At 37.2% G+C, this 25,742-nt stretch overlaps 2 protein-coding genes across 2 annotated transcripts in view; both read right to left on the bottom strand.

The window, feature by feature from the left end:
* Window positions 1-674: 674 nt before the first annotated feature.
* On the bottom strand, window positions 675-6,024 carry LOC306901156 (GTPase IMAP family member 8). Its single transcript, XM_079468723.1, has 5 exons — window positions 5,936-6,024; window positions 5,631-5,680; window positions 3,690-4,376; window positions 2,897-3,604; window positions 675-1,597 (listed from the first exon to the last, which is right to left on the bottom strand). The coding sequence occupies exons 2-5, from the start codon at window positions 5,650-5,652 to the stop codon at window positions 876-878; spliced, it is 2,139 nt and encodes a 712-aa protein (XP_079324849.1). The 5' UTR covers window positions 5,653-5,680; window positions 5,936-6,024; the 3' UTR covers window positions 675-875.
* Window positions 6,025-10,627: 4,603 nt separating this feature from the next.
* Window positions 10,628-25,742, bottom strand: part of LOC306901392 (uncharacterized protein) — a 63,002-nt gene continuing 47,887 nt past the window's right edge. The window contains exons 10-11 of the mRNA XM_079469086.1: window positions 25,090-25,203; window positions 10,628-11,665 (exon numbers count right to left, since the gene is read on the bottom strand). Of these exons, the coding sequence (XP_079325212.1) occupies window positions 11,486-11,665; window positions 25,090-25,203 (294 nt within the window). The 3' untranslated portion in view covers window positions 10,628-11,485. The remainder of the gene's footprint in view (window positions 11,666-25,089; window positions 25,204-25,742) is intronic.

Here is a 25,742-nt window from a genome sequence, read left to right as displayed (position 1 = left end):
CAGAGCCTAGTGCCCTACATATTTCACATATACAATATGTTACAGGGATCTTCATCCTTTCCATGCCATCTTTAAAGAGATGGAGCAGAAGTGTGATACAAACTTTATTTCATAATATTTGTGTATTAGTTTATTAATGTATTTACATACTTAAGTTGTGCCATTATTGTAGATTTATTTCATATATAATAAATTAAATATATCAATTATACATATTTATTTGACATGTATCATATATATTTTATGTTTATATTTATAAAAATATTTCTCAGATTTTACTGAACGTAAACATTTTTTTCAAATGCTGGCTGCCTTCAATTTTTAGGTTAAATCAAATTGTCAAATTAAAGGCACTTAAATCTAAATTATATTAAAGTATATTAAGTTCTATAATTAAATTAAATCATATTAAAGTTCATTTCTTATAAAACATTGTAATGAATGTAAAGTAATGGGAAAAACGTGTTAACCTGACCTACTGAGCATTATTTTACAGTGTATGTTTATATGGAGTCATACTTATCAATTAAAATTTGACATGTATATATTATACTTTAAAATAAAGTCATACTTTTCTACATTTTAATTTTATGTGTGCTGTGGGAGACACAATGAATCATACATCAATCTTTTATGCTTTGGTTGTAGCTAATGTTATTTTTTTATTTGTGTTTAATATAAACTTTTATTATTTCACGAAAATGAGCTCAAGATCAAATACCAACTCGCGGACCCACGTAGAAGACCCCTGGCATATTGAATGCTGGAAAATGTTTTTACCTAATGAAAAAATACTACCAGTAATGTTTCATTTTTTAAATAAATCTACAACCTAACAGATCTTTATGCACACCACCTCTCTACCCTATTGATGTTCAGATAATTACATCACTTTCAAATACATCGGATGCATCTTCCTCTATTTGTCTCTTTGTCTTCAGTGTTGTTTGTGATCTCTCTTCCTCCACCTTCCTCCTCTCTGTCACCTCTTGCAACACCTGCATGTCCATCTCATCACTCCCTCGACTCGCTCCAATCATCTCTTCTATCTTTTCCAGCAGCTCTCTGACCTGGTGGCTTTCACCTTTAACCTTATTATTAAACAAATGATACCTGTTACCACATCTGTCAACAAGCCACTGCAGGGCTTTCCCCTCACATTCAATGTGCTGCTCAATGTCTCGTTCTCCAAGGAAGTCCCCAAATGTGAACAGAATCATACTGTGATCCCAGACTGGGGAACCCAAGAGCTTCAGATGGTCTTCCATTGCCTTCCGCTCTCGCTCTTGGAAGGAACAGTCTACACGTAGGACTAGAATAAAAGCAACCTGTAGTGGCGCAGATAGAGACAGACTTCGCACAAGTTCTTCTTTATGCACTTCAGGTGTGTCCTCTATGGGCAGATGTTTCCACCAGCCAGGAGTGTCAACGATGCTCAACATGCGCTTGTACACCTCTCCACGTTTTAGAACACACCGGGATGTTCTTCCTGATCCGAACGCCTGTTCGCCAAGCACGGTATTTCCCACTGAACTTTTCCCAGCCTCTCCGTACCCGAGCAGCACAAGACACAACTCAGAAGAATGATCTCCACTGCCTAGCAAGAGACATCATAAAACAGAATAGTAATAAATGCCACCACCTTTTGGAACCGTTTACTTAGCGTTTATATACTTGGCATTGTGTAGTGTACAAACAGATCTGACTTGCAAAAGTTATGCCAAACACAAAAATGACTGAGATTATTCAAATTGAATTTTCTGTTGGAGATGTTGGTGGTGCTAATGAGGTTTAAGCTCTATTCTTTTTTTATTTCTTATCATCCCAAATATATTCCTGCCACTCTCCAAAATGTCTCTCCAGTACCAAATATTAACTATAATGTGTTTTTTTATAAACATTCAACTCTCGAAAAATGTTTCTCCTGAAAACAGATGAAATGTCACATCTGTAAACCCACATGCCAGAATAGGTACTTGAATACTATATATAAATAAATACTTAAGTTATTTATACAATACACAAAACAGACAGTGTTGCCAAAATATACTCGGAAGCAGAATGAAACATTTCTTTCAGAAAACAAACCAGGGACATGAAAACAGACTTAACCTACATTTTAAACAACATTAAAAATATTGTAACCCACGTCCATTAAAAAAAGATTACAAACACAGTTGTATGTGAATGTTTTATGTATATTCTGTAACCAACAAATGAAGAAATCAAATTATCTTCTGCATTGTCCACTTTGTCTTTCTCTTGTAGTAACAGTACATGCGTGTTACAAAGAAAATCTGTTAAAACACTACAAGGTGTGAGATCAAGCTTTGTAAATGAAAGCAACACACGTCTTCAACATTTCAAAAAGGAGTTTACGCAGTAAGACTGTGTTCATAATAATAAAAATTATGTTAAGTGTCCTCATGATTTTAAGACTTTGAGGTCATTCAATTTACCCTCAGGTTTACATGGAACTAAATCCCTTAAAATGTACCTATTGTGAATTTGTACCTATTGTTTTATGAAATGTCCACTGAAAAAAATAAACTTGAAAACTGTAGTACAAGAGCTGAATTAAGGCATTTGAATTTAAATTATAACTGTCTCAAATACTAGTTGTTTTTTGTATAACTTAATTATTATTAATACAAAATATTAAATATTTTTTAAGGCATTTAAGGATAATTTTTATTTAAATGACTTAAAAACTTTTTAAGTTAAATCAAATTTACTTTAAGTTTTTTTAGTATGTTTATGCTATTTTTCATTCAAATAAATTACTTGGTTTAACTGGTTGAATACATTTAGTTATATAATGATTGTAACATGCTTTTAGGTGTACCGATACGCTTTGGGGTCATGATGCATACAAACACAGAAAACCATAACTTACCTTTTATTCCACTCATCTTTCTAAAAGATTTGTGTTGCTTTGTTCTTGCCTTCGCCTTCTTTTCTGTTGCTTTCCGTTTCTGTTTTACCTCCTTTAGAATCCTGGGGCCAATTTCATAATAATGGCCTCTATTTTCCGCCACCATCTTCTCTATCTTTACCAGCAGCCTTGTGACCTGAGAGTCGTCATCCCAATTCTCATTGTTAAGGACATGATACCTGTTCTGACATTTCTCAACTAGCCACTGTAGAGCTTCTCCTTCGCTCTCGATGAACTCCTCAACAGTTAAATCCCCTAGACAATCTCCATGAGTGAACAGCACTATAGTATGAGCCCAGACTCCCTCACCGAGAAGTTCGAGATGTTCCTCCACAGATCTCCCATCTTCTGCTGTGAAAGACACATCAACACGAAGGGTCAGTAGAAGAGCGTGGGGTCCTTGAGGACAGAGGGACATGCTGAGTAATATCTCTTCTTTAACCAGTTCAGGTGTGTCAGATAGTGGGAGAGACTTCCACCAGCCTGGTGTGTCCACTAGAGTCACGTGTGTTCCTGCAACCTCTCCATCTCTTCTCACACACTGGGTGGTTGTCTTTGAGGTCAACGTCGCCATGTTTAGAAGAATGGTGTTTCCTGCTGAACTTTTTCCAGCTCTTCGAAAACCTAATATTATCATTCTCATATTGGAAATGTGGGACTGTTTGTGACCTGGGTAATAAAAAGGAAAAATATAAATTAACCACATTTTCTTTTTGGTTAAACAAATCCCATAAAATGACTTTCAGGTTCGCACCTTGATACTCCCATTGTTCCTGTACCATCTTTCTCCTCTGGTTTGCTCTCATGTATCTCTTCGTCATCATTCCTTCAAACTTATGTAACCACTTCCTGTCCATTTCAAAATGGCAGCCACCGTTCCCCACAACCATTGCGTCTATTTTCTCCAACAGCACCGTAACCTGTGTGCCGGTGGCTTTGTCTACGTTAACAACATGATATCTGTGGCTACATCTCTCCACGAGCCAGAGCAGAAGAGATTCCCCTTCACGTCCCATCTGCTTTACAAGAGTTTGTTCCTGTGACTGCTGCCTGTACGTAAACACAACTAAAGTGTGATTCCAGATCCTTGGACTCAGAAGCTCCAGGTGTTCCTTTGCTGATACTCTGTGTTTCTCTTTGAAGAAAGCGTCCACGCGAATAACCAGCAAAACAGCATGAGGCCCGGGAGGACAATGAACCGTGCTAAGCACTATCTCTTGTTTTTGAAATTCAGGAGTGTCTTTTACAAGGTAGTTCTTCCACCAACCCGGTGTATCAACTACAGTGATGTGCCTTCCGGCAAAATCTCCCTGCATCTTCACACACCGGGCTGTTCTCAGATGAGATTCTGCGTGACTTATTATTAAGTTAGCCAACGAGGTTTTCCCTGCTGCTCTGTTTCCCAATAACACAATCCTCAAATCACAGAGGGACTGGACTCCTGCCAATGGGAAGATGCCTTATTAATATAAATAAATATATTTTTTAGTTACTGCAGATTGATTGTTGTACTCAAATCTAAACAGTTTCTAGCCTTCAATGTTTTGTTTGGAGCCTCAGAGACTCCCAAGGCAATTTTAATAGATCAAAAGATATATTATACATCACAATATCAGATTGCACTCAGACTAATACGGCATGACTTGTCCTTGGTTTTATGAGAATTGATTATAAATACATTTTTATTTTTATTTTGACTTTTACATTTACAATGTTCAGGTTCTCAGGGACCTCACATATTTACATTTACTCATTTAGCAAACGCTTTTATCCAAAGCGACTTACAAAGAGTTCGGGAGCAATAAGCGATATGTCATAAAAGAGCAATAATACAATAGGTGCTAATACAAAGTTACTAGTTTCAACAAAAGCTAGACCACTACCTGTTGAGAGAAGAGGGCTAGTGTACTTTATTTTGTATCATCTATATCAGTATTATGCATATGATACAGATGTATCATCTACTGTATATCAGTAGTTCTCAATCTGGGGGCCGGGATGGATCCAGGGAGTCCAAGAATTGATGTTCCAGCATAGTCTAACTTTAACTAAATTAAGTCTGTTTTGGATTAATTCTAAATTTACGATTGTATGTCTTTATTGGGGACACAAAGGGGGCCTTACAACGAAAAAGTTTGAGAACCACTGATCTATCGTTTTTTTGCATGCTCCAATTGTGTCAAATCCTGTATCTGGAGGGCTATACCATCCAGCAGAGCTCAATTCACACCTTCATCATTGGTTGAAATTGGTTGAATTATTTTGAGTTAATGTGATAACACATTGCAAAACAGTTGATTAAAAAACTTATTGGTCATTGGTCATTTTTACAATACAGCAGTTGTGTATATAATGTTACCGTGCATTTCTTAAGTCTATTCTGTGGCTTCCTTAGTGACAAACTTCCGATGTTGTTAAGTCTTGTTGATTCTGGTAGTACATTTTTTTAGTACAGTTTATAACAAGTTCATTTTTTTTACTGTGACTTACTGGGTTTGATCATCTTGGAAGGTTGAATAGAAGATTATTTGTACCCTTTTTACATGTACAAAATCATTGGGGTTTGATGTACAGAAAATTACAAAACCAATATCAACAAAACATGAGTACATATGAAATATTCGTATTACTGATGAATAATCTATTTGCTCCTATAATTCCAGAAAGAATAGACAAGACAAACTCTATTACTTACCAAATTCACAACTTTCAGCCATTGCTGTTCTCTTCTACTTAAAGCCTTCCCTGAAATATTTTGAAATAATTCCACATTTGGTTTAAATTAGTACAATTTGAATGATAGAGAAAGGTTAATAAAAAATAATTTTGTCTTCTGCATGTATTTATGTGTTTCCGAGGCACCAAGAGTTAGCTAATGGGTGATGCTTTTAAAATGACAAGATTACAACCCCACATTTACACCTCTTTTCAACAAGCTTTTAGAAACCATTATCTGAGAAAGATTGAATAAGTGAGGTGAAAGAGGGAAAAGGGTTTTACCTTTGTACTCATCACAGCAGAAGACCTGACAGCGAAATGAAGGAGATGATTCTTGTGTGAACAACAAACATGCACAAACTGGTTACACTGGCTGATCAACTGACTCGAGATGCTATCAGAAAACCGGCCATTACATTACATTATTGAGATCCATTTTAAGCTATAAACAATTCAGCTATAAATGTATGCTGGCTGTTGAATATAGTTTTGTGAACATCGTGGACAGAAACATGGACATCATGGATCAAAAGATGTAAAAGAACAGGGTTTTTTGTAATAATGCAAAGATGACTGTTATTTATTTTAAATAGTACAATTCGCAAAAATAAAATGTTCTGTTGTTGCAGCACAAAAACATATACTACCGCATGCAAGCCTCACGTGGTAGTGAACATCTGCACATACTCGCCAGTGCTATAAGGATCTTAAAATAAATAAAAGGGGTTTTACGACTGAAGTAGATCACAAAAGATGAATGGCTATTTTAGACAGAAAAAAGAACAGGAGAAATGAGCAGATAGGTTTGTCGAGAGATGACTCATGGACAGTGTCAGAGAGAGCTTGTCTTGTTTTGATGTACAACAGGGAAGCCTGAGATCGTTCAGGGACAGATATGGCCGTATCAGATTTCAGAGAACAAGAAGAGACAGAAATTGCTTATAACCTTGAAAAGTAAGACCTTGAAAGACACAAGTGAAGAAATACGGTGGACAGCAGCTGTGAATCTTTTGTGGCGTTTAAATGATAGAAATGAGAAAGTCTGCTATGATTGCTTGGATATGTTATAAATATTCATCTCAACTTTTGGCTACTGTGATCATACTTTGACCATATTTTTCAGTTTTGGAAACTTATTATGCAAAAATATGATTTTTGAGCATGGGCTTTATCAAATTTTTCCTATCAAACCAAATTAGCAGTGATTTATATGGTATCAGAGGTCCACTTCAGTATGGAAATCTAATTAGAGGCGCTGCACAGCACTGAAGTTTACTTTCAAAGAGAAGATCTGAGCCCTCGCTTTCTGTCAAACCATTAAAATTGCATTTAGCTCACACATCATAATTATCACTGTTATCTTTATCTCTCGGTGGAGGATTACTGCTTGTAAAACATGAAAAGTGAAGGTTAAGAACACAATAACAAAGATTAGAATCAGCCCTTATCTTTAAGGAACTTGCCGGCTTAAACTCACTGTTTATATGCCCGTGTATCAGGTAATTGGAAAGTTCTGCTCAGCTGGAACCTGTGCTGCCTCCAGTGATATTGGTCACACTTATTTCTCTCTCGTTCTGTATGGAAATAAAGCCTGTGTCTGGTACCAGGAGTGTGTGATAACAGAATGTTAGGAGGGCTTGTGATGGTACTTGGATTATACTTCCACAATCCCTCTATCTAACTATCTATCTAAAGACAAACTGTCAAGAACCTTTCCAAAGCCTCTATTGTGTTTTCATGCTCTTAGAAAGCCAGAGCCTAATCTGTGCCAAAATCTCTCTGATTTGAGACTATTTTCCAACGTGGTTGAATGTGAATTCTTCAAAGAGATGCAGATTGGTTGATGGAGTAAGAGTTTAATATTTAGAATTTCATATAAAGTTTTTCTACTTCCTTTAATGTTCTAACTTTAGTTTGGAGATGTTTTTCTGTTTAATTTATATATGTTCCATGCACTAAAAACTTTATGCATTACATGCCTGTATTTTTCTAAGAAAATCTAAGCCCCATATCTACAATTTTGTGATATTATCATATGACTTTCATCAGCAAATGGTTAAAGCGGTTTAAATGTGCTCCTGACATAAAACGGTCAAAATAAAGAACACAAGAAGCCAACATATTACTTGACAAAAATTACCTTGTAACAGAATAAAGTAAAAATGGTTTAAAAAAAGAAACAAGGAGAAATTATTGGGGGGTAAACTGTTCTTTTAACCCACAGTGAGCCTTAAAACCATCCATTTCTCTTAAAGGGATAGTTCACCCTAAAATGAAAATTCATTTATTACCCATTTGTCATTTCAAACCTGTTTGACTTTCTTTCTTTTGCAGAACACAAAGGAAGATTTAAAAAAAGAATAAATTAACCGAACAGCGTTGGTCCCTATTCACTTCAATTGTATGGACACAAACCAATGCTGAATGGGTGCCAGTTACCAAATACTAGCAACACCATACTAATACTGTGTTTGACCCCCTTTCGCCTTCAGAACTGCCTTAATTCTACGTGGCATTAATATTACAAGGTGCTGAAAGCATTCTTTAGAAATGTTGGCCCATATTGATAGGATAGCATCTTGCAGTTGATGGAGATTTGTGGGATGCACATCCAGGGCATGAAGCTCCCGCTCCACCACATCCCAAAGGTGCTCTATTGACTTTAGATCTGGTGACTGTGGGGGCCATTTTAGTAAAGTGAACTCCTTGTCATGTTCAAGAAACTAATTTGAAATGATTCGAGCTTTGTTACATGGTGCATTATCCTGCTGGAAGTAGCCATCAGAGGATGGGTACATGGTGGTCATAAAGGGATGGACATGGTCAGAAACAGTGCTCAGATAGGCCGTGGCATTTAAACGATACCCAGGTAGCACTAAGGGGCCTACAGTGTGCCAAGAAAACATCCCCCACACAATTACACCACCACCACCAGCCTGCACAGTGGTAACAAGGCATGATGGATCCATGTTCTCATTCTGTTTACGCCAAATTCTGACTCTACCATCTGAATGTCTCAACAGAAATCGAGACTCATCAGACCAGGCAACATTTTTCCAGTCTTCAACTGTCCAATTTTGGAGAGCTCATGCAAATTAGTAGAGATGAGTGGTACCCGGGGGGTCTTCTGCTGTTGTAGCCCATCTGCCACAATGTTGTGCGTGTTGTGGCTTCAAAAATGCTTTGCTGCATACCTCGGTTATAGCGAGTGGATTTTCAGTCAATGTTGCTCTTCTATCAGCTTGAATCAGTCGGCCCATTCTCCTCTGACCTCTAGCATCAACAAGGCATTGCCGCATCCCACAGGACTGCCGCATACTGGATGTTTTTCCCTTTTCACACCATTCTTTGTGAACGCTGGAAATGGTTGTGCAGGAAAATGAGCAGATTGTGAAATACTCAGACCGGCCCGTCTGGTCCCAACCACCATGCCACACTCAAAATTGCTTAAATCACCTTTCTTTCCCATTCTGAGATTCAGTTCAGGAGATTGTCTTGACCATGACCACAACCCTAAATGCATTGAAGCAACTGCCATGTGATTGGTTGATTAGCTAATTGCATTAATGAGAAATTGAACAGGTGTTCCTAATAATCCTTTAGGTGAGTGTTTGTTTATTCCTAATGACATCATGTCGACTATAAAATAGTGCTAGAGAATGATTATCACTTGTTTATAACAAAATAAAAAAAAACAATTAAAAGTGAAAGCCTTAAATGAGAATGTGCTACTCATTTAACCAAATAATTTGATTTTCATTTACCAGCAGTCACAAGCTCACTCTGGCTCTCTCTCCTCGATTCCATTCATTTGACTTCCAGGAGGAAAGATGAAGCTATGCTATTTTTGATAGAGCACTTCTGTAATTAAAACTAATGCTATCTTCTACTTTTTAAAGAATTTAAGTAAGAAGAGTTACCAACTAAGAATAAATGATTAAGGGGTCATAGAGTAATGCCTTAACACAAACTCCCATCCTCTCAGAAAAAATACATTAATTACCAATAATAATTAAATTATCTTTAAAGAGTTTTAAAAGATTTGCCATTTTGTACTTTAATGCAGTTCTGCTTTTAACAAATGAATTACATACTGCAGCATTCCAAACAAATAATTTAGGCATTAGTTTTGTGGTAAACCCGATGTCCTGTATAGTCTGTAGAAGAAAGAAAATACTCCATCCTCTTTTCCTTCTGAACCCTTATCAGTCACGTGTTACACAATTTTACTTGGTTTTAATGTTCTATGTTCTCTGCCCGGTGGAATGCGTGTTGCCATCTTAAGTGCCTTTCCTTTATTCTAAAAGTCCAAAAATCTACTTTTCAATGGCTGGGGGGACGAGTTAACAAAACAAAAGAACCCGAGGGAATATAACATGCCGTTACCTTTACAAGTGTTAAAAACTGACAAGAAAGAGCCTTCGGGAGTGAGAATGATGCATTTATTCAGTAGCGACGACAGACTAGACAGTATTATATGACTCAAGTAGGCTCCATTACTATCCGAAAGATTCATGGACAAATGACCTTTAAAGGCAGAATGCATGATTCTGTTCAGAAATATTTTTTTGTCATGCTGGTTGGAAATCTCTTTACATCCGGATCAATTAAGAAGTATAGTGGTCAAATATTATTGTGTATTTATGTCGTCTGTGAAAGGCATAGGACCAAAAAATGAGTTGCTCTGTTTCTTTTGGCCAGGTGTGTACATGCTTCCATAACAATGTGTTCTGGAGGAGGCGTGGCTTTGGAAGGCAATGATCATGATTTCAGTGCTAGCAGGCTAAAGTTAGCACCTTAACAAGTCATTTATTCTGCCTTTGAGGCTTACTTGTTATATAAGACTATAAAACTGACCTGATTTATAGTATTAAATCTTGCCTAGTTATTTTCTACCGATATTCTATAATAGGGCCTTTGTGTGGTAAAATTAAAATTGGAATTCATTCATTTTGGAATCAGCACAAGGCATCTACATTTATCTTTGGGAAATTATTTAATGCAGCATTGTATGAGTAGATGACACACATTTCATCCACACCTTGACATCCATCAGCATAAATGTTTTTCATTCAAACAACCATGGTACAGAGTTATATCCTTTCTTTTAAGAACAGCCACTGAATTATTCATTCAGACAAGTAAAGCATTCTTCAAAGCCCATGTGTTTAAACATAATTGTGGTGCTTAAAGATTATAATGGCTGTACAAGAGAAAGCTGATACAAAACAATTATTTTTACAGGCTGTAGAAGATGTATATATGTTCATCTATGTACCTTAAGTACAATATAGAATATATTTAACATATAATCTCAAGTACTTCAAACATTTATCAATGTTAATTCTCTGAAAGAGAATGAATAAGAAAATCTTTGGGGGAAAAAAGCCAGATAAGAAAACAAGGTGTTTTTGCCACTTTGCTGTAAAAAAGATAGTTTAGTCAAAATATAACTGACTTCATCCACGCTCTTAATCTATGAGAAGCTAAAAATCCATAAACTTCAAATGTGAAAATCTTCATTAGTGCTGGAAATTGGCATGCGTGTTTGGATCATATTGAGATTTGTCTTGTAATTCCCAAAATGAAACCAAATGTCTTGTTGGAAGTATGTTGTGACCGCTCTGAAACATTTGAATAAAAATGTTGCTCAGACGAAGTTGTTCATAACAAAGATAACGCATTACAAAAGTCACTGAGCTGCTGGCATTGTCATCCCGTAGACATTACTGAGAATTGAATGGAGAAAATACGGAGAAGTGTGTTAGAACTAATTTCTATTTGAGTTCAGGTTGAATTTTGATTGGACGAGCCCACAAGTTAACGGGTGGGTCAGTGATCCATGGCATCTTCTTCCTCATCGCTGCTTTGAATAAAATCATCGTCAATGTCCTCTAGAGATGGTCCGGCTTCATCATTCTCAGCTTCAGGTGTTTCTCCGCCAAGTTCAGCTAACAGGTGCTCTGTGTGCTCCAGCATGGGTGCGTCCTCACAGGAGAGTTTCACATACAGCTACAGATCAGAAAAAGAAAAAATGGAGACAAAATAACAAACACGATTTATTATCAGAGGAATAGAAGCCACGTTTGTCTGAAGAATACAGAGAAATCTTGGCTTTTGCAAGCATGGCATGTTTTGCAGTGTGAACATGTTGCTGTTAAATCAAAACCCACCTCTGCCTCTGTATTTTTGTTTTATCTAACACAACTTGCTTCTTATCTCAATCATCACTCCGTTTCTCTGGAGGAAGGTCCAGTGCCAGCTATGCGAGTCAGCTGGCAAATTTCACAAATTAGTGACTCCTTTTCCAGCACAAATTAACTGGGTTCTGCATCAGTGGGAAATCGTTCGGAAAGTGACTGAGCACTTGCCAAGAGAGCGAGAGAATTCAATCCCCACACTGTCTCAAGTCTTATCACAGTAAAATATACTCTGAAAGAACATGATAAAAAAGCAATTCTCGGAATGACTGCGATACAATATATCTCCTTACAATTCTTCCTATTGGTCTATAAAAGCGGGGCAGAGACTTTCACCCTGTTTGAGCAGGGAAATTAGAAATTGTTAATCGTGCGATTGAACATGTTCAAATGCGAGAGCGAAATGAGAGTAATCAAAGATTGTTTGATTATAGATGTAAATGAGAAAGCGGATGTGAATGAGAAACAGTGTCATGATGCAATATGAAGCCTGCTAATGATGGCAAAGATTAAGGAATTTCATGCAACCCGAGTTGTAGTCCCGGCTCGTGGTCCTTTCCAGGCCCTGCTGCCCTCTCCCCCCATCACTTCCTGTCTCTCTCTACTCTACTCTCAAAATAAAGGCCAAATTGAAGCATCCTTATTGCAGACACCGGTTGCTTAGAATTTTTGGAAATGCTCTCTTGGGATTTTATCAGACAGCTTCTTGAAGTCTCTCACTGAGTATTGAAGAAGTTCCAATCCATGCTGGGCTTATATTGGCTGATTTTTTTACTTCATTATAAGTCATTGATTTCAAGACACCAATATAACTGAACAATTATATGTTAGTCTCCAAACCATGTTTTTAGATCAAAAGGTCGAGTGAACCTGAACTAGTGTACACTGGTATTGTATATATTTACACTACCAGTATTTTCCTGTATATAAATGCTGAATGTAAATCGCATAGAGAGCACCTCAGTTTTGCCTTTAAACAGCGTTTCTGCATGTATTGTGTCAATTCCGGTCCAACGAGTGTTGAATTTCAACATAAACAAACCTCAGAAATGACAAAGTCAGCCAACAGCAATGTGAAAGACAGAGAATTCAAAGGCGCATGTAAGAGAAAAACCTGACTTATTCCATCATATATAGATTTTTGAACTGATCCTAAAATACATGTATAACATTATTATTGTGTTGTTTAAACATGACTATGACCTTGCTTGCTTTGCAATATTCAAGATCTGCAAACATTGCATCTTTTTTTTGCTTATTTTGACCAGTTCGTCCGGTTTCAATGTTCAGCAAATAAATGCTAATAAAAAAATGTATTTAGATTTTGGAAGAAATGTTGTCACAAGTTGACAGAATGAAACAAATACGATCATTTTACATAAATACCTATAGACAGTTATTTAAGAAAAACTAAAATAATAGGTTTTCCGTGGCTGTACATAGTTTACTACACAAAGTACAGTCATATAATCTATAAACCTATAGTTATCCAACATATTTAAATGCTATAGAGTAGACAGCATGATTACAGTTCACTGAAGTGATTGTGATGTTGTGATCATATTTTGAATTGAATCCATATGTGTCACACATATCAAGAGCTATAAACACCGCAAGCCTGAGATCTTGTTTTGTCACATCACACTGCCTATTTGCAGTAAAGATACAGCATTATGAAGCAAAAACCAATGCAGAGAGCTCACCAACTTGCTCAACTTTTCTAAAACATCAAGTGAAAATGACTAATGCGCGCTATTTTTTTAAAGGTCATTCCTTGCGGAATTAGCTGTAGTTTTAGGGTAGAAAGCTTATTTCGGTGAACTGTAATCATACACACATAAGAGGTTCTGCTTACTCTAACAAGCAGACTTTAATTAAGAGAGCACATTTCTTATTAATACATGAAAGAGCAGTCATTTAAAAAGCCGCAGAAAGTGACCCTACAACTTATCAACCTCTCCTCCGCCATTCTTTCCTCTCCTTTTCTTTTTCTATGTAATGAGTTTTAGCACCACCGAACCTTATTTAACTCCCGCAGGAAGGAAAGCGCAAAGTCCTTCACACTCACAGACTAACCAGGTCATCTCACACACATACTGTCAGCGGGCAGCCGGCTGCTCCCTTATATCACCCTCAGAGCCGTGGGAACGGTCGCTAGGCAACAGCGAGCGGCGACTGGGCTCTATGGGGCCTCGTGGGATCTCATTTACGGACCGATCATAGGACCTCAGGAGAGTCTGAAACTCTTACCTGCTCTACAGACCTGACCTTCACACAAACACACACACATTATAACCGTTGACCGTACAGGTTTAGTTAGACCCATGGGGACAGTTACAACACCGTTGATGTGTGTGCTTGCGTTCCGCACGGCTTTTCGCTGGCAGATATCAAGGTTAATTGTGATGATAAAGCAACGCTTGGACATTAAACTCGCGCAGGTCCGCAGGCGCTGGACTGAAACATTCAAATGTCTTTAAAATAGTGTCTTATTTAGTCTTTAACACATAACTGAAGTTGATTGCTACCTCGAAATCTCATCACAAACCATAAAGCTCATTCAGCATTCGAATTAATAGACCAATCTATGCCGAAAGAAAAACATTTGCAGGTAATGCAGCACGTCTGCTTGAGGATACAAAAACGTTCACTCATACTATATTAATCAACCAACAACGTCTTATCAAAAGTACTAAGTACATGTTAAATGTTATTTCGATGGATTTATTCATTAGGTCTGTAAGGCCCTCATTAATTGTTACTTAGTCACCAAAGAAGTGAGCAGAATATGTGATAGCTTGAGTGGTGGGGGAGAGAGCAGAACAGTATTATTAAAAATTATTCGCTATTTAAAAGAAAGTGCATTTAATAGTGTTGTATGCTTACGTCTATTTAATATATTACGCTCATTACTTGTCTAACAAGGCAGAAATTTTAAAGCTGCAAATGCTGTGACATTGTTCTAGGGTTAGGTGTGGGGCTTCCGTATTGCTTTTTTTCTAGTAATTCTACATTTTTGTACGATTCACAATGTACAAACTCATACGAATAAGCCACCTCATGAAATAGTTATGAGTTCTTGTGAATTCAATAAATTCCTTGATGTGCATCAAAAAAAGTCATGTGACGGTATAACTTTACTAACCAGCGGTCCCATTTCATTGCACAGCATCTGGAATGTTGTTCTGAAATGCTTCAACCGAAGTCTGACATGATATTGGTTCAGCATTACGTTCCATAATATGACTTCTTGTCAAAAGAGTTGGCATCAGCCTCTGAAAGCTGAGCACCTCCGTAACCGTAACTAACAAAAAGTATGTAGTACAGTTGCTAAATTAACAAATAAACAGACATCACCTGACCTGGTTATTCCACCCCTTTGCTTGGTAGCAATGAATTCATGATTTCTTTACAGAGAAAATCTAAAACATACAATAATAAAGTAATTAAACTCAAACTCCAAGTCTGTCCTATGAATGAGTACGAACCAAAATCTAAAATTGTTTCACCTATTTAACAGGAAGATTTTATTAAACTTATTGCAACATCTAAACCTCCAGCGTGCTTATTAGACCCCATACCGACTAAATTATTCAAAATGTTCTTTCTTACAAAATAATGACATACATAAAGAATTTCAGTAAGGCTTTAGACCGCATCATAGCACTGAAACTGCTCTCGTTAAAATTACAAACGACCTGCTAATAGCATCAGATAAATCTAATATCTCACTCCTAGTCCTGCTTGACCTTAGTGCTGCGTTCGAAACTGTAGACCATAACATACTTCTAGATCGCTCACACAATTATACCAGTATTCAGGGACAGGCACTACAATGGTTCAGATCTTACTTATCAGACAGACATCAATTTGTCCATTTAAATGGGGAATATTCAAATCTAACGCAAGTCAATTATGGATTACCTCAGGGATCGGTTTTAGGACCCTTGCTATTCTCCATATACATGCTGCCCCTTGGAAACATTATTAGAAAACATGGAATTGGCTTACACTGTTATGCAGATGATACTCTATATACGCTATATATCTCATCAAGACCAGATGATTCCTCCCAGCTATCCAAATTGGCAGTGTGCATCTAAGATATAAAACATTGGATAACTTGTAAATTCCTTCTTATGTCACAAAAACAGCCTTTTTCCACCTTAGAAATGTTGCCAAATTACGAAATATTCGATGTGTTGCTGACGCAGAGATGCTTATTCATGCATTTGTGACCTCAAGACTTGACTACTGTAATGCACTACTTAGTGGTTGTCCTGCATAAACAATATGCAGTAAACAATAAACAAACTACAATTAGTTCAGAATGCAGCTGCCAGAGTTCTAACCAGGGCCAGAAAATACAATCACATCCCGCCAATGTTATCAACCCTTCACTGGCTACCCATTAAGTATCGTATTGACTTTAAAGTTATTTTAATTACTTAGAAGCTCTGTTATGTAGGTAGGGGCTAAACCGTTTAAGGGTTTATATCACAACCTATCACGTTCTCATAGATCTCAAAACGACAGACTTTTGATAACACCTAGAATAACAAAATCCACCAAAAGGGGGAGAGCTTTCTCACACGTGACACCTAAACTCTGGAATAGCCTTCCCGGCAAAATGTTATGGATTTAATGGTTATAAAGGGAATTGTATTGATTTTAATGGAAACTATAATGATGTCTACTAGTATGTGATGGATTCACTTGGTGGGTTATTATCTGTCAGATTAATCTTGTTGGAAAAAGGCCCAAAACACATACACACACAGAAAATAATTTTGTAATAGAAAAAGCTATTATGGTTCATAATGTTTTTTTAATGGAAATCATTCTAATTCAGAATAAAAATGTCTTTAATCGTTTCTACTGAGCTTCTATTGCTTTTTTCAGCATGGACCCACTGGGGGGCTTTATTTGCAGATTATTTATGTGATATTTCAATTTTGCTTTAAATTCATAGCTTTGGAAACATCACTATTATCAAACAACGTTTAAGTGTGACAAGCAAGCTAAAATAAAACAAAATCATACTTTAATATATAAAAATAATGTAATTGTATTATTACTAAACAGTCCTTTTGGATTTATTTTAGGTCAAGATTCAAATGAAATGAGAGATGATTCTCCACAGAGAACGACACTCCACCCACCCCTGCCTTAAATAAATCAATGAACCCGACAAATGCTTGTGCCACAGTTCCAGCATTACTTTCTGCGATCTGGATACAAAACTGAGAGATGTGTGTATTGAATTAATTCTGAGGATGGTGCTTTATCTAATGTGTAACCTCAGCAACAGTCACCATCTGGAGTTTTGCCCTGTAAACTGAGATCTGATTTCCAGGCCCAATAAGAGCTTACACTCCAATTGCCACTGATACACTCACAAATATAGTGTATAACCTCCACCCCCCTCCACATCTTCTCAAAGTTCTCATCTGGACGTTCTCTAATGCTGCAGTGCTGCATTTGACACGGTCGATCACAACATACTTATAGACAGGCTGGAAAACTGGGTGGGGCTTTCTGGGATAGTCCTAAAATGGTTCAGGTCATACCTAGAAGCAAGAGGTTATTATGTGAGTATAGGTGACAATAAGTCTGAGTGGAAATCCATGACATGCGGAGTCCCCCAAGGCTCAATTCTTGCGCCTCTCCTATTCAACCTGTACATGCTCCCAATGAGCCAAATAATGAGAAATAACCAAATTGCTTACCACAGCTATGCAGACGACACACAGATATACTTAGCCCTATCGCTAACGATTACAGCCCCATTGACTCCCTGCTCAAATGCATTGATGAAATAAATAGTTGGATGTGCCAAAACTTTCTTCAGTTAAACAAAGACAAAACTGAAGTCATTGCGTTTGGAAATAAAGATGAAGTTCTCAAGGTGAACGCGTACCTTCACTCTAAAGGTCAAACAACAAAAAATCAAGTCAGGAATCTCGGTGTGTCTCTAGAGTCAGACCTTAGCTTCAGTAGTCATGTCAAAGCAATAACTAAATCAGCATACTATCATCTGAAAAATATTGCAAGAATTTGATGCTTTGTTTCCAGTCAAGACTTAGAGAAACTAGTGCATGCTTTCATCACCAGCAGGGTGGATTATTGTAATGGACTCCTTACTGGCCTCCCCAAAAAGACCATAAGACAGATGCAGCTCATACAGAACACTGCGGCAAGGATTCTGAGCAGAACCAGAAAATATGATCATATCACACCAGTCCTCAGGTCTTTACACTGGCTACCAGTTACATATAGGATAGATTTTAAAGTTTTATTACTGGTATATAAATCGTTCAATGGCCTAGGACCTCAATACATTGCAGATATGCTCATTGAATACAGACCCAAAAGAACACTCAGGTCATTAGGATCGCATCAGCTAGAAATACCAAGGGTTCTCTCCAAGCAAGGAGAGTCTGCATTTAGCTATTATGCGAGCCGCAGCTGGAACCAGCTTCCAGAAGAGATCAGATGGGCTCCCACAGAAGTCACATTCAAATCCAGACTCAAAACACATCTGTTTAACTTTGCATTTAATGAATGTGCCACTGTGCCTCTGACCGTCCGACTGTTTGTGCTGTACTTTATTTTATTTATTATTTATTCTAAACTATATTTTATTTTATTTTTATTCTTAACTGGTTAATTTTTATTTTTCTTATTCCTTCTAAACTATGTTATTTTATTTTTTATTCTTAACTGGTTACTTTTATTTTTCTTATTTCTTAACTGTTTTATCAAATGGATATTTTTAATTTCTTCTATGTAAAGCACTTTGAATTGCCATTGTGTATGAAATGTGCTATACTAATAAACTTGCCTTGCCTTGCCTTGCCTAATGAGCACGCAAAAATGTACACAGCGCTGTTTTTCACCTCAAATGTTTCGTCTGGAGAAACCAGCTGCTGAACAGATCCCCCTCCTTTCTGCAAGTAATCCCTCTATTATCCTGGTTTTCCCGTTTCTACTTAATGGTGTATTTGTACGTTTTGAAACGGCAGCTTTGCTGAGGATCACTGTTTGGTGGAGTTGTCTGTGTTGAAGGAAATTGGTTGGAGGTGGTGACGGTGTGTGAATGTTTGAAAAAAGCAGAAGAGAGTCTGAGAACTCCTGCTATGTACATCGAACTCGAATGGGCACAAAAATAAATTTCACAGACGGTTGTGCAATGGAAGCCACATCACACACAAACACACACGTTGAGTTTCCATTGACTTCTATTGTTTTTATATTGAACTTGTAATTTAAAGGTCTAATGTGTAATTCTTTGGAGGATCTATGGACCGAAATACAATATAATATACATAATTATGTCTTCAGAGGTGTATAAAAACCTTACATAGTGAAGCGTTATGTTTTTATTACCTTAGAATGAGCTATTTCTATCTACAGTATATACACTACGGGTCCCCTTACATGGAATTCGCCATGTTGTGAAAAACTGCTCTACAGATTCATTTCGTAAATACGTCATCTTCGGCAACGAAGCGAAAACAACATATTCTCAACATACATCATATCGCTATATAACACTGGACCTTTAAGTCAAAAACCTTTTTAAACAAAGCTCCTTATAACAAATAAAAACTAAACCTAACCATAAAAATATCACATATTTTAACATTATATACTTAACATAATTTATTTCATTTTATACAATTTGTGCAACTAAAGATTTCTCTTATATTTGAAAATGTACTGTAAAGTACAATACATGGCAAAGTTTCATGAGATAAATCAAGGAAGAATTTTGTTCCAGGAGTAAAGCAGGTAAACAAGGACTGGGCTAAGTGTGTGTGTGTGTGTGTTTTGATAGTAATAAATGGGATTAAACCTGAGTCCGTCCTTCCCTGGTCTCCGCTTGCTTTCATCATTCAGATTACCATCAAGGACTCCTCCCACTATCCCTAAATCACACCGTTCCGGCCCGTATCGCTCACTCCCATTCTGTTCTCCTTTCCTCTGATGAACTGCTGGGCTGGACAGACTTCTGATCCACAACTGACCTTACTGTCCAGCTGACAGATAGTCATTTATATCTCAACACTTCACACACACACACACACACACACACACACACACACACACACACTCCTTCCGTTTTAGGCCTACACCAGTGCGGTACAGCGGCAAGACAGAAAGTTTGATATGTCTAAAACTAGCAAAATAGCATGTACACTGCCGTTCAATTCACAAATGAATCATAACAACCTTTTTGATTTAAGAGTAAATCTAAGTGATCATACATATTACATTATCATATACCGTCACTTCTTTTTCTTCACACATACACACTCAACTTCAAAGCTTTCAGCTTTCAAACACCATTGTGTATTATAGCAGAACACTATCCGTGCATGAAAAGGCTCTGGATGTCCAATCCCATGAGTGGGCTTATGTCCACAATAAGTGATTTTTCTAAGAGCACGGGGACAACAAACGCTTGCTGCTGCTACGGTAAAAAGAGAGAAAGTGATCAATGCAGGATTATAAACGAAAAAGCCATTTGTTCTTCTGTGACACTGTGAAAATGGTGAATAAAATATTTACTTGCAGGTGGTTAAGAGACCACCTGCTTTGTAAATGCTGATAAAAGGTGGCTGACAAAACCAAATGGTTTAAGAGAGTCCTTAAATCTGCTGTGGAACCGACTCAACGGAGGTAAATGTGTAAAATGGCTCACCCTGTTAAAAACAAAACAAACAAACAAGTTAATAAAACTTGAAAATAGTCTTCCACCGGATGTGTTATTGACAAGCTGTTTAACAAAATACTTTACAATGAAAAGAGCTTTGGACATGGTACCAACAGAACTAACATGGTTTTGCAGACATAATATGTTTGGAAGAACACTGTGATACAAAAACTATATACCATGGTATGTATCAATATACAAGACTATTTCTCGCTGACATACATGACTCCGTGTACATTATTTCCTCAAGGTCACACACATGGAGCGTGTAAGCAAATGCGCTTTTGATAGGTCTTTCTACAGGCGATTTTAAGAGCTGTTATGTTCACTCGAAGTTGGTCATTTTGCAACCTTGGCTGAACATGAAGACTTTACTTACACTGCAGTAACACTGTGAGAATCACAATCTATATTTCCAGATGCAATGGAAGCTGATGAAATGTCCTTTTGAATTTGTATTTCCATTATTTCCTCTTGACTACTGATAAAGTGTGACTGTCTGTTTAGAAACCCAGGGCCGCAAACACATACAGTACATTTCCAAATATAAGCCTGACATGTTTTATGTAAGATTATTAATGACTGAAAATGTGCCGTTAGACGCGATCGATTCAATCCAAATCAATGCTGGACAGAGGTACAAAGGCACTGAGGCATAAAAAGTTAAGACATACTGAAAGATGCAGACTGAAAGAAAGACCTGATGTAACAGAGACGGAAATTGTGAATAAAAAAATAAATTAGCGAACCTTAAAGGAGCAGTTCACCCAAAAATGACAATTCACTCTCAAGTTGATTCAAACCCGTTTAATTTTCATCGTTCCGATGAACACAAAGAATTTGGAAGAATGTTTATAACCAAACAGGTCTGGGGCACAACTGACTTCTATAGTAGAGAAAAAATACTATGATAGTCAATTGTCATCCAGAATTGATTGGTTTTCTACTTTCTTCAAAATATCTTCTTTTGTGTTCAATGGAACAAATAATTCTTTACAGGTTTGGAACAATTTGAGGGTGCGTAAATTAATACAGAATTTCATTTTTGGGTGAACTGTCCCTTTAACTGTCCCTGTTTTTGAGAAATACGGACAGAAATGAGAAGTAACAGACCTAGAGAACTAACCGAGTAATAACCACAGAAAATGGAAAAAACTGAAGAATATAGGTAAAAAAATAAGAGGTAACGCGGAAACCTTGTCAGAAAAAGGAGATACCTGAAAAACGGAGGCGAAAATGAGTGTAGGAAGCGAGGCAGTGAGGTATGGCAGGGGAGGAGAGGTGGGCACTGAGGGCTGGACGTGTAAAGAGCTGGACATCGAGCAGAAGGCAGAAAATCAATGGTGAATAGCGGCTAAAGTGGAATGTGAACTCTGCCTGAAGTCACAGAGTGTGACGGTGAAATGAGCGGCGAGTAAAGAAGCGAGAGACGGATGGAACGAAGGTAGAAAATAGCAATATGAGCGCAGAAAAACTAATCGGCAGCGGGGGGAGTAGCCACCAGCTAATTTAAATCAGAGAAGCAGGGGAAATCAATCGATATAGAAAGAAACATGGAAGCTGTAATCAAGAGATTAGCTCAGGAGCCATCAATTCTACAACAAATCGCAAATATAACCACTAGAGCTAATGCATGAAATTGAAAAGGGTTTAAAAATGCATTGAAGTACTATAAGGAAACCTTCGGGCAACAGCTTACAAGGTAATATCTCTTTAAAAAGTGTCCAGAGCTTATATATTATGAATGCATTTCCATTTAATGACAGTGAAGTAATGAAACTACACTGGCCATACGAGAAAACAGAGGACACATGTCTTTACAGTCTAACAGAGACGACAGAAATTATTTTAATATTTACCCTCAGGTCAAGAAATGTACAAGTTCACCAAATCTAATCAATAGTTTAGAGAATTTCATTTTGAAAGATGAAAGGTTAACATATTTAATATGGAGCGGTATACTAGCGGCATTAGTCTAACTCTATTATAACTGGCTGTATATTGAATAGTGCAGAGAGATGACCTTCTAAAAGGCTAATTAATAAATAATTACTGTTTGCTTTATTACAGCCGTATTAATGACACGGCTCGGCCAATCTGGGCCACTGATTAAAGACCAGATGAATAATTGAGACGTTAGCAAAAGTAATTCAATATTCATGAGTCTGATCCAAAGCCAGGAGCTTGACTTCCTGTTCAAATTTAGCTTCTGTTATATTTTTTTCAAATTTCATATCGTAGCACAAACAACGATTACTTTAAAACAGCTGAAGACTGTTGAAAGTCATTCAAGTACATGTGGCTGGTGATGCAAACTTGTGGATTCTAGAATAAAAAGTCAGATATGTTAAAATTACCATGTGAATGTCTAGCTGTACAAATTTACAACATGTGTACATGTACAGTACATACAGGGGTACTTTTTTATGAAAATATAAAAATATTGAACTCGCTACAAGGACAACATATGTATATATACAAATTAATGTGTATAACTTCTGCTGTCATTCTTCTTATAAAGGACAAACCCTCCTTCACTTCATTACCTATTCATGGTCAGCTCTTAAGTTACATGCTGTCAAGAACACTTCTGTATCAGGGCCAGAGTTTTTATAATTCGTCCAGATATTTGGTTTTGAAGGTGGACGGATCTGGGACCTTAAAAAGCCACTAGGGTAAGAGCATCAAGAGGGGGCCTCCTTTTCTATAGGCTGTGCACACCACAGGCAAACTACAATCAACTGAAGAAATAAAAGAAGGTGCTCTTGAGAGTCAAGAAAAAGTGAACAGAACAATATATCAATACTGGAAAGACTTTTTTTAATATATATACAAGGCAGTATATCGGCCAATAATCAGTATTAGTTGATAAAAGCAATCTTTCACCCCATTGGGCGAGTTTTCAAACAGCCAACGATCATGCAATGAATATGTGCTCTGTATAGAAAATGTTAAGAAACATCACCAGTTTGATGTTCAATATTCATTTTGCATATGAATGAATAACATTCAGAAAGTTAAGAAATATGTCTTCAAATTCGGTATCGGCAGATATCACCAAATATATGAATATTAACAAGATGCGTCACTGCTATTGAAATAAATAGGGAGGAACACAATGCTAAATATGGCAACCCTTTAGCGCATGCGTAGTATCTGAAGAAACATAAAAAATATGTTTTTAAGCACAATTAGATCATAGGAAACAAACGTTATGGTCCAATTTACTTCATTTTTAACAGTTGTTTTTAAATATGTCGTTTAATTTGGATTTTAGCCTGCAATTGTAGAAATATCCGTATTCCGATTCACGCCTTGTTTGAATCACATAATAACTGCCCTAACCGCCCGGAGGTGCAATGCAAATATGGCCACCGAGTGGCACGACTTCCCTAAACGGACTTTGATAACACTCCGAATTATCAGTATTGGTGGAGAAATTTTGTATTTATTTTGAAACGGACTAATGAAAACATGATAACAGAAAATGTGACCATACTTGTGGACAAATAAATCTGATACACTGAACTGTACATTTAACTGGCCGCTAAAATTAATGAAAAATCCACAATTTTGCTTTTTGGCTAAAAAGACAATATGTCATGACCAGTGAAATCTTTACTATAGGTCGAAATGAAATTGTGTTTATACTACTTTAGTACTATAAAAACAAGCAATCCAACCAAAAACGCAAATACGTTTTTTTTTTCATTTACACAGTATAATAAGATGAAAGCAAGGGTTTTCACTGACCCTTGTGTCAATTTAAACCCACGTGACTTGCTGATCTTTTTCCAGTGAATTATGATTGTCTAGCATGGTAAACATGAATTTTAGAAAGGCAATACCAGTTTCATTTGTGAAGTATTTTGTTGATATTGCATTTTGTGTTGTGTTGCATAGTTGCTTTAATTCCTTTACATGACGACTTCAACGATACACTAAGGCAGATATTTCCTACTTTCCAGAAAGAAACGAAATGTATGCAGCAGAAGGAAATGAAAAGCAGACCACAATGTACTCATCAAAAAAAAAACACATATAGAAAACCCATGGTCAAGGAACAGACTGCACAGTGGCCAGAGTTTTCTTCAGAGAGAACCAAAGTCAACTACTTGCACAGGGTCTGAGGAAGAGATGAAAAAAAAGGTGTGGGAACAGGAAGAAAATGACAAGGGTGGTGGAAAAAAAGTGTTATCTGTATTGTCATAACTACCCCTCCCCGCTTCTGCCTCCCTTTCTCATTTTCTTTCAAACTTCGACTTTCATTTTCCATTTCTATAGCGCTCGGACACCAGCAGAGTTGGAGAAATTTCACAGTGGAAAAAGAGCTGGCAGCATGCTGAGAGGACCATGACAGATGAAAAAAATGAGAAGGGGCCGAGGGAGGAGTGGAAGTAGCCAGGTAGAAAATGTATGTGTGTGAGTGTGTGTGGGAGAATGAAAAGCGAGCCAAGACAGAAACAACATAAAACGGTCGTATCATTTTGAAAAGAACATTGCATGTGTTTGTGTACCTTTTTGGCCTTGGTGAGGTGCATGAGGGCTGATTTTTGGAAATTCGTAGAGCTGTTTGTCAAGTCCTGTTTGTCTAGTTGCAAATAAAACAGCCACCCCAACAGGTACCATACCTGAAAAAAGAAGAGAGAGGTTTTAATACGCTGCACATCTCTGAAACTACAAGTACATAAAAACACGGTGAACATGTGGTAAACATGTTAAAAAAACAAAGCAAATTGAGTCAGTCACCCAGATTAACAAAACAGACCTAAAGCACTTCTTGTACTCTTCAGCAATATAAATATTGGACCCCAATCTTATTTTGCGGCAGACAACAAGATACAAAGAACCATGAAGCTTTCACTGCACCCTCAGAAATAAGTACACCGAATAAATTGAAATCATGTGCTAATGGACTGCAGGGGACGAGCGTGCGTGCTGGTTTTTGTTGTGCTGAAGTGTACTTCATTTTATCACCTGGTGTTAGTTTGTGTACCCTCCTCTGATGTCTCAATAACACACCACAGAGAGTTCAAACCTTTCTCACTGTCTCGCTCTCTCTTTCACACTCTCTGATTCTGAGCAGAATGTTCAATAGAGTGCTCTCAATCTGTCAGAGAACTATTAGAGAGACACTGTGTGTGTGTGTGTGTGTGTGTGTGTGTGGGAG

This window comes from Barbatula barbatula (assembly GCF_947034865.1).
Source record: "Barbatula barbatula genome assembly, chromosome: 12".
Taxonomy (NCBI): domain Eukaryota; kingdom Metazoa; phylum Chordata; class Actinopteri; order Cypriniformes; family Nemacheilidae; genus Barbatula; species Barbatula barbatula.
The sequence above is the reverse complement of the archived record's forward strand: the minus strand, read 5'-3'. Positions and strand labels throughout refer to the sequence as shown.

What these genes read in the sequence shown, in the direction of transcription:
- LOC306901156 (XM_079468723.1), bottom strand. Translation starts at nt 5,652, where the DNA reads ATGGCTGAAAGTTGTGAATTTG. An exon ending in GGCTGAAAGTTGTGAATTTG is followed by an intron (nt 4,377 to 5,630) that starts GTAAGTAATAGA and finishes TCCCATTGGCAG; the next exon opens with GAGTCCAGTCCCTCTGTGAT. An exon ending in AAAGATGAGTGGAATAAAAG is followed by an intron (nt 1,598 to 2,896) that starts GTAAGTTATGGT and finishes GTCTCTTGCTAG; the next exon opens with GCAGTGGAGATCATTCTTCT.